This window comes from Tachysurus fulvidraco, chromosome 6, assembly GCF_022655615.1.
Source record: "Tachysurus fulvidraco isolate hzauxx_2018 chromosome 6, HZAU_PFXX_2.0, whole genome shotgun sequence".
In the NCBI taxonomy this organism is placed as follows: Eukaryota; Metazoa; Chordata; class Actinopteri; order Siluriformes; family Bagridae; genus Tachysurus; species Tachysurus fulvidraco.
Genome location: NC_062523.1, coordinates 8,037,129 through 8,047,289, shown reverse-complemented (window position 1 = coordinate 8,047,289; position 10,161 = coordinate 8,037,129). Strand labels below are relative to the sequence as shown.

At 41.2% G+C, this 10,161-nt stretch overlaps 1 protein-coding gene across 1 annotated transcript in view; it reads left to right on the top strand.

Annotated features, from left to right (window-relative positions):
* LOC113663951 (protein CFAP210-like) overlaps positions 1-7,711 on the top strand; it is a 169,818-nt gene extending 162,107 nt beyond the window's left edge. The window contains exons 8-9 of the mRNA XM_047815417.1: positions 7,409-7,573; positions 7,661-7,711. Coding sequence (XP_047671373.1) covers positions 7,409-7,573; positions 7,661-7,696 — 201 coding nt within the window. The 3' untranslated portion in view covers positions 7,697-7,711. The remainder of the gene's footprint in view (positions 1-7,408; positions 7,574-7,660) is intronic.
* The last annotated feature ends 2,450 nt before the right edge of the window (positions 7,712-10,161 follow it).

The following is a 10,161-nucleotide window of genomic DNA, read 5'->3' as shown; positions in this document are numbered from 1 at the left end:
CATGAAAATGTTTTTTTTAGTTACAGACAGTATTCAGCAATATATTTTCATTTTCTTTTGATGTGTTGTCATAAGATTGTGCAAAGTGAGTTTGTGGATATAGAGCTTCATTTATTTATTAAGAAGTCACTCTGGCAGTCATCGATAAACCGTTGGAAGATAACTAATTTCTATCTTTATTTGTGTTTTTACAGTTCTTTTCAGCAATAAAACAATATATGTGCCACCAGAAGTCTCCGTCTCTTCTGTGTGTGCAACACATACATACACACTGTGAACTATATATATCTTGAATTTTTATTATATAACTTCTTTATATTATTCCTTATGTTTACCTTCTGTTCTATGTTTATGTTCTGTAAAGCTGCTTTGAGACAATGTCCATTGTAAAAAGCACTATACAAATAAACTTGAATTGAATTGAATTAAAAAAATAAATCTTGCATCTGAAAAGAGGAATTTAGACCAATGGGCAACACTCCAGTTCTTGATGTTGTATGTGGTTCAGGAGTGGCTTAACAAGAGGAATACGACAACTGTAGCCAAAAACCTTGCCATGTTTGTGTGTGGTGGCTCTTGATGCCTTGACAACAGCCTCAGTCCATTCCTTGTGAAGTTCACCCAAATTCTTGGATGGATTTTGCTTGACAAACATCTCAAGGCTGCAGTTCTCTTGGTTTTGTTGTGCATCTTTTTCTTCCACACTTTTTCCTTCCACTCAAATTTCTGTTAAAATGGTTGGACACAGCACTCGGTGAACAGCCAGCTTCTTTGGCAATGAATGTTTGTGGCTTACCCTCCTTGTGAAGGGTATCAATGATTGTCTTCTGGACAACTGTCAGGTCAGCAGTCTTCCCCATTGTGTAGCCTAGTGAACCAAATTGAGAGACCATTTTGCTGGCTCAGGAAACCTTTGCAGGTGTTTTGAGTTGATTATCTGATTGTCATGTCACCATATTCTAATGATTTGAGATGAATTGGTTGGTTTTTGTTAAATGTGAGCCAAAATCATCACAATTAAAAGAACCAACAACTTAAACTTCAGTCTGTGTGTACTGAATTTATATAATACACAAGTTTCACTATTTGAGTTAAATTACTGAAATAAATTAACTTTTCCACGACATTCAAGTTTATTAAGATGCACCTGTATATGATAAAATGTTTCATCATGGAAACCACAAAAAAAGTATATGTCAATATCAGTTACCTATGTTTATCTTTTGCATTTAAAAAAAAAATAAAAAAAAACCTGACACTTTTTCATTGTAACTTTGAACAAATGTTTTAAACTCATGGTATCTTAAGTATGTAACCTAGTGAACCAGCATTAATGTATTCAGTGTTAGAGATTTAAGCGCTTATGTACGTCGCTCTGGATAAGGGCGTCTGCCAAATGCTGTAAATGTAAATGTAAATGTAAATAAGATGAGGATTAACTGTAGAAAATAGTGATGGTGAAATGAAGTTGATGATTGGAGGACCAGGGTTCAAGGCCCAGCACAGCCAAGCCACCGCTGGGCCCCTGAGCAAGCCTCCCTGCTCCAGGGGTGCTGTATCATAGCTCCTCTGTCGGGGTTTGTGAAGAAAATAATTCTGCTTTAATGTATATGTGGCAATAATAATAAGGCTTCTATGCTCCGTACTGTTCTATTCTATTCTATTCTATTCTATTCTATTCTATTCTATTCTATTCTATTCTATTCTATTCTATTCTAACTGAATCATGGAACGATTCGTCACTCGAAGAATTTCAACACGATGCACATTAGTGCCATCTTGTGGTGAAAAGGTTGAATAGCTGCCTTTGCTTCTCAGCAGAACCAAGCTATTTTTAATGTACTGAATTACTGAATAAACTAATAAATGAGCCTTAATTTAATTTAGGAAAGAATTTATAAATCTGATGCATTAACTTGTACTGTGACAATTTTATGAATCTGCTTTGAACACCTGCAGCCTTATTCACACAAGGTCCTAGTACTAAACCTATGCTTGTGACCTTCAACATTTTCTTGTGGGGAATGAATGATCTTTTTTAAAAATTACATGACTTGTTGAACAGTGGGGCTGAGTTTCTTTACCGAACTGAGTGTCTTTTATCATTTTTCATCTTTCTAACTTTTCATGAAGTGTGACGGAAGAAGATACACGAAAAGTCATGCATCATTACAAAAGGTAATCTCTGGAAGTCACATTCGGTAATGACATGGAAAAACTTATGGTTTAAAAGTTCTGTTACCTGAATCTCCTGAAGCCACCTTCCAAAAAAATCTAAAATGTGTAAGAGAATGACAACAGATAATCAGATGGTCTCCAATTCACTTCATGGACGTTTTGGAGAGAGTTTAAAAGCGGCAAATTTGTGAATCGAATGAAATAGATAGTACATCTAATATAGTACATCTTTGTAAACAGTGTGACCGAGATGCTTGAGTTAATGAGCAATCAAGTAGAACAGGTATAGTGCAGGATGGAATCACTCAAAAAGAAGAATTGGGCATTTTGTGATAAAATGAGTGGAATATATGAGTGGCCAGTATTCAGTAACAGCTAGGAGAAAATATTTGGAAAACTGACTTATTCCACAAAGTTTCTCCTTACAAAACAGACCAGTTCTTCTACACTAGTGCTGCACGATTAATCATATCGCAATCGCGATATCAAGCCTATGCGATTATACGACACAAAATGCTGCGATTTTATGAAATAAATAAATAATAAATAAATGCATGTGTGGACATGACAACCCATTCTCTCTGAAAGCTGTTTGTCTATTTCATACAATACACCGCTATCCGCTAATAAAAAAAAAAAGACCAGTGAGTTTCAGTTTAGGCAGTGGCACGTGTGGCGCGTATGGTCATGTCGTGACTTTTTCCGGTGTGCAGCACGGAACGGGTGAAGATGGATGCCGAGACCCTGAACTGGTGGCCAGAAAAAATGCTACCTCTGTTATATGTAGTGTTAATTTCGTCAGACGAGACGAGACGAGACGAAATATGTTCGTCAACAACCTTTTTTTTCATGACTAAGAAACGATGACAAGACTGCACCACTGTCCAAAAACTCTGACTGACTAAATTAACATGGATTATTGTTGACGAAAAAAGAAGACACGAAAATCTTTTGTATAAAATAAAAACTAAGATAAAATCTCTCTTCATTTTCGTCTACAATTGTTGTACAAACTGCCGAACAATTGTATTGCTTCCGCTAAAGAAAATAGTGCGCTCCGTCTCTACGGCTAGAATCCTATGTGTCCATTCCAACGCTCTGTTTTTCATGGCAACGGTGTGTTATAGTTAGCAGCGGTCTGTTATCAAGAAATAAAATAGTGATAGTAACCCCCCCCCCCCCACACACACACACATTATATACACACACACACACACACACACACACACACACACACACGAGAACCAATATGTATAAGAANCAATATTAGATATATTTAAATATGTTTGTATTTATGCCCAATGAGCAAGTCAGGTGAGTCAGGCAGCAGTAGCGAGGAAAAACTCCTTTGAATGGTAAAGGAAGAAACCTTGAGAGGTACCAGATTCAAAGGGGAACCCATCCTCATTTGGGTGACACTGGAAAAAAAATTAGATTTTTGAAGATTTAATGCAAAGTACCAGGAATGAATAGCAGTAATAAACTTTGGCCTGAACAAGCAAGAAAGAACAGGAAGGAAGCGGGTGTCAGTTGCCCCTCTGTGCATGTTGACGATAAGAGCAATTCTGCAAAAGAGGAGTTAGTCTGAATGATATCTTATCACTTGTTTCTCTTATCACAAGATGATATTGTGACACATCTCATCACTTGTTTTGTACTAAAAGTGTTCAAGGAAAGTTCTGAATTTGAAGCATTTCCACGAAGCATAATACAATGGGTCATTACCTTGATATGCACAGATAAAGAACATTTAGAAAACTGTGAAAACATGTGGACTGGTTGGGCAAACTCCCATGAACCCTCCAGCAACCTGGCGAGGGTATATAGATGGTCCAGTGTTCCACGAGTAGTAAAGAGTCCAGCATCTCTCGAGGAGTTGGGTTCGAGAGCCCAAGCTGTGTGTGGAGGCGAGCCCAACTACAGTATCTCTAGTCGGTATCTCTCAACCTCCCGCACCAGATCAGGCTCCCCCACAAAAACCGGCCTACACAACAGCTGTAGGTCAAACATCCTCATCTTACAGTAGCTATGATATTGAAATTTTAGTTAATGTGTTAAGTCACAGCAGTTGTGCTGGGGCTTGTTTACAAAGTGTGCACTATGTAGCATGGTGAAATGAGACACAGGAACACAAATGCAGAGACAGGAAGTGGTGGGAAAATTTCCGTGCCTTTATTGCACTTTTTTGTGAGTGCAAAGAGTGCAATGGTGCAGGTGAAAGTTCAAGTTGGCCCTGGAGGTGCAGGTGAAGTGCAGCAGCTGACCAGTTGTGTGGGTGAACTGAGCAATATATATGTATATATACGTGTATATATATATATATATATATATACAAGTATATATACATATATATTTGTTATTATACATATTGGTTATCTTATACGTATATATACATATATATAATTTGTGTGTGTGTATATAATGTGTGTGTGTGTGGGGGGTGGGTCATTTTCCTTGAGAACCAAGCAAGTTAACTCATGATACCATTTGTTTATTATATCGCATATCGCAATATTGACCTCAATAATCGCAATATAACATTTTCCCTAAATCGCGCAGCCCTATTCTACACGCTCAACATTGTCCATAAACTGGCTTCACACTCTGAGGAAACTCACTTTCATGCAATGTCTGAGATAACATTTACAGGAGAGATGCAAGAACCATGGCCATTCTCAAAGGAATCAAAATTATTTTCAAATTTCAATCAAATTAAGTTTATTTGTATAGCACTTTTAACAATTGACATTGTCTTAAAACAGCTTTACAGAAAATTAACATAAAACAAAAGGTTAATATAAAGAATAATATAAAAAGATTAATATAATACAAAAATTCAAGATTAATATTAGATATATTTAAATATGTTTGTATTTATGCCCAATGAGCAAGTCAGGTGAGTCAGGCAGCAGTAGCGAGGAAAAACTCCTTTGAATGGTAAAGGAAGAAACCTTGAGAGGTACCAGATTCAAAGGGGAACCCATCCTCATTTGGGTGACACTGGAAAAAAAATTAGATTTTTGAAGATTTAATGCAAAGTACCAGGAATGAATAGCAGTAATAAACTTTGGCCTGAACAAGCAAGAAAGAACAGGAAGGAAGCGGGTGTCAGTTGCCCCTCTGTGCATGTTGACGATAAGAGCAATTCTGCAAAAGAGGAGTTAGTCTGAATGATATCTTATCACTTGTTTCTCTTATCACAAGATGATATTGTGACACATCTCATCACTTGTTTTGTACTAAAAGTGTTCAAGGAAAGTTCTGAATTTGAAGCATTTCCACGAAGCATAATACAATGGGTCATTACCTTGATATGCACAGATAAAGAACATTTAGAAAACTGTGAAAACATGTGGACTGGTTGGGCAAACTCCCATGAACCCTCCAGCAACCTGGCGAGGGTATATAGATGGTCCAGTGTTCCACGAGTAGTAAAGAGTCCAGCATCTCTCGAGGAGTTGGGTTCGAGAGCCCAAGCTGTGTGTGGAGGCGAGCCCAACTACAGTATCTCTAGTCGGTATCTCTCAACCTCCCGCACCAGATCAGGCTCCCCCACAAAAACCGGCCTACACAACAGCTGTAGGTCAAACATCCTCATCTTACAGTAGCTATGATATTGAAATTTTAGTTAATGTGTTAAGTCACAGCAGTTGTGCTGGGGCTTGTTTACAAAGTGTGCACTATGTAGCATGGTGAAATGAGACACAGGAACACAAATGCAGAGACAGGAAGTGGTGGGAAAATTTCCGTGCCTTTATTGCACTTTTTTGTGAGTGCAAAGAGTGCAATGGTGCAGGTGAAAGTTCAAGTTGGCCCTGGAGGTGCAGGTGAAGTGCAGCAGCTGACCAGTTCTGTGGGTGAACTGAGGAGTGGCAGACGTCTGGCAGGCTGGAGAGTTCCTTGGTTGCTTCACTCCAGAGAATATGCAGAGAAAGTGGGAAGAAACGATATCCACCATGAGTCATCTATAGATAATCTATTATTATATTATTAATCTCTTACTAAATCTCTTATTAAAGCCTTCCTAGCTCGTCTACTCTCGGAAGGTGAAGAGTTAGAAGCCGCTCCTGATTGGCTCCTCTGGTTTTGGCATGCTTTCTCTCACACCGCCTCATATCCACCCTCAGTGACACTGGCCAGCGAAGATGAAATGCTGCTGTTTCTTTAAAATCACAGGAACAGTGGAGAAGAGAGCTCTTTGCTTTCAGTGTCCTTGTTTGTTAGAATTAAGGTATAACAGTGTCCTTGTTTGTTAGAATTAAGGTGCATGTAATAAGCGTAAGCGTTTCCAATAGCTCTGTAAAAAGAGCAAATCAAATTCGAGCAGAAGAAGAAAGAGGAGAATTGAAAGCTTCATGAAGGCTTTTCAGGTAATCAGTTCTCAAACTGGGGGCAGCAAGCCTGAAATGCGAAGGTGCTCTTTCTCATTTTTTAGGAAAAATATGATTTGATTGAATCTAATAATAATAATAATTTACAGGGTTTGGGGTTCAGTTCCCTCCCCTGCCCTTTGTGCTCACCATTAGCATTTTTGCCTGTTATGTCAATTTGAAAATTTGTGTTTGTAACTTTAGATTACAGTACTGCTTTTTAATCTTAATTTGGTACATACACCGTCTGTCTGCAACTTGGTGGATCAGATGCTTTTTGTCAGTGATGGCTATTAGTTTTTATTTTTTAAGTGAAATTGTAATACTGTAGTATACATAAAATCCTAGAAAACTGTGTTTTCTAGGAGTTTTCTCCAACTTTGGAGAAGGCCCATGCAGTACATGGGTGTGATGGACAGGTGTCCACATAGATTTGGCCATGTAGTGTGCTGTTACATATTTATGTGATGATTGTTAATTGTGCAGAGAGACTCAGAGAAACAGGGAAATTGTTGCTGACAAACTGGCAGCATATCTCGAACAGCCAGTCATTAATGAAGACGAGCTGATCTCCAGGGCAGCTGCAGACGCTGCAGAAGCAGGATAAACACCAGCATGAGAAACAGGAACAGCAGGCAGCGAAGTTGAGGAGTATTGCTGAACACAGTGAAGCTGTGGTAAACTCCAGTTTTGGTAAATATGTTATATAACTAACTAGGAAACTAACAATAAGGAATCAATATAAGACAGTATTTTTTACTTTTAATGTTTTGATGGTTTACATTTCAATTGGTTTCTGTTACTTGGTTACATGTTTTTGGGGCATGTCAGTTTATTTTTGTCTCCATATATAATTTTAGGAAAAACAGCTGCAGTGCAAGAAGCAAGAGGAGAAACAGAAGGCTGCTGAGATGCTTGAAGCAAACAAAGCATCAGATCTCCTTTTCCATCAAGAGCAGAAAATCAAGGCCCAGAAAAAGAGAGAGACAGCCAAAATGCTACAAGACAGTTATGTCTGTCATATGGTGTCAGCTCGACGTTGTTTACTTTAGTTTTATTTAAAGACTTTATTTAACATAACTACATTTCTGATCACTTTTGTTTGCAACTAGACTGAGAAGCATGCACAGAATAAGCTCAATAAATAACAGAGCCTTGTCTTAAAGGGTTGTTACCATAAAAGACTAAAACTAGGAATACAGTGAAAATACTCTGTGTAAAAGTTTGATATTAACTATTCTCTACACATTTAAAATCAGCTCTTAGTGTGATATTCTATAAATATATTGTATAGGATATCACATTCAGAGCACCGAATCCCAGCAATTTTAATTTCCTGTCAGGGAAAGCAACTTTGGACAGGCTTTGTGACAAAAGGTCATGAAAATTAAATGAAAGATGAAAAAAATAACTGTATTGTACATAATACATTGTACATAAAAATGGCACTTAGCCCTATTATTATAATTCAGTTTACATTTACGAACAAATATCTTGTTGGCTGCTTGTTTTAAGAAGAGGCCCTCAAATTTTTAATCTAAAATTTCTAGTGAGTGCATTTTAAAGTCTGTTATCTTTAAACATGAACAATCACAAACTTAAATGCAACATATCATAGCCCCATGAGGTGTCTGATTGTGAACAGACTGACAGGCGAATTAATGTGTCACTTCCAAATGTATTGACACATTCTTGTGTTTAAAAATGTTTCTTTAATATTCATACTATATCTCATTTTAATTCTGACCTCTGGATGCCCACAACTCCGTGCCAACCGCGACCACTGGTCTGTACCCTGTACCATACAGATATCAACCCCCTCTGTTCACTTTCCAGGAGCTAGAGGCTTTGGTCCTTTCTGCTCTCACCCTGATCAAGCTCTGTAGATGTGTCTGGAAAAGGGCCACATTACTCAAGTCCTCCTGTCGATATACTTCCTGGGCTAAAAATACCACCATCACGTCGACCAAGGTGTCTGTGTAATGTGTCTGTCTGTGTTTTCCCCTTGTTTCTGTCTGCCGTCTCTCCCTGATGTTAATTGTTGACCCCGCCCACCTATCTGTTACCATGGACACTAATTACATTCATTCTCTTCCCCAGGTGTTTTGTCTTAGTCCTTGTCTGTCTCTGTTTTGTGATTGGTTCTCGTTCTCCATATATACTCTGTCTGTTCACTTCAATGTGGTTGGTCGTTTTGGTGTTGGTGTGTGCATGTCCATGTTCCCGTTTCCTGTTTGTTCCGCGTTGCCTGCCTGTTTGTTTGTGTTTTGTTTAGTAAAAACCTCTAAACTGCATTTGGATCCTCACTCGTCTTTGTCTCACCGTGTCACTTCGTGACAGAACGACCAACCTCCAATGGATCCAGCAGAACTCCTGTTTTGCCTACGTCAGGAGGACGCCCCAGTTGAGGAGTACACGGAGGTATTCTTGGACCTGTGCAGCGAGGTCAATTTCGATGAGAAGGCGCTCAAAGACATTTTTAAGCACGGACTAAGGGAGATCCTGCGGTATTTGATGCCGTCTACCAGAGAAATAAAGACATTCTCGGAGTTCGTCAACTTGGCATTGCTCCTGGACGGGTCCACGCTGAGCGTGAGCACTGTAGAGACGGAAGCCGGCCGTAAGTATTTTTTGGGGGGGGGCAGCAAGCATCGGGATCCGTGGGCCACAGAGTGGAATCGACGGAACCGACCGGGTCGACGGAACCTGCCGAACCGACCAGGTCGATGGAACCTGCCGAACCTGCCGAGCCGACCGGGTCGACGGAACCGACCGGGTCGACGGAACCTGCCGTACCGACCGGGTCGACGGAACCTGCAGGGTCGACAGAACCTGCCGAACCGACCGGGTCGACGGAACCTGCAGGGTCGACAGAACCTGCCGAACCGACCGGGTCGACGGAACCGACCGGGTCGACGGAACCTGCCGAACCGGCCGGGTCGACGGAACCGACCGGGTCAACGGAACCTGCCGAACCGACCAGGTCGATGGAACCTGCCGAACCGACCGGGTCGACGGAACCGACCGGGTCGAAGGAACCGGCCGAGCTGACGGAACCAGCCGACTCAGCCGGGTCGACCGAAATGACTGAGTCAGAGAACGCGGTCAACATCATGACACCCAAACTACCTGAACTCTCTGCCTGGCCTGAACCTATGCATGTTTCTGTTTTCCTGTGTTTTGCTTCGCTGGACTTGCCAGCCCTTCTACCTCCTGTCCCTGTTCATAGGCCCAAAGCACCACCCTGGCTGCCAACTCCGTTCCGGTCTCTGGCTCCGCCTCCAGCACCACCCTGGTCCCCGGTCCTGCTCTGGTCTCTGGCTCCGCCTCCAGCACCACCCTGGCCGCCGGTCCTGCTCTGGTCTCTGGCTCCGCCTCCAGCACCACCCTGGTCTCTGGTCCTGCTCTGGCCTCCGGCTCGGCTGGCGCCACCCCGGCCTCCTGCTCGGCGGGCACCACCACTACACGAACCCGACCCGCCCTCCCACCCTGGTTGCGCCTTCGCTCCACTCGCCTGAACTGGGTTTTGTGGACTTGGGAGCGTCTGGAAGCCGCTCGTAGGGGGGGGGCTCTGTAATGTGTCTGTCTGTGTTTTCCCCTTGTTTCTGTCTGC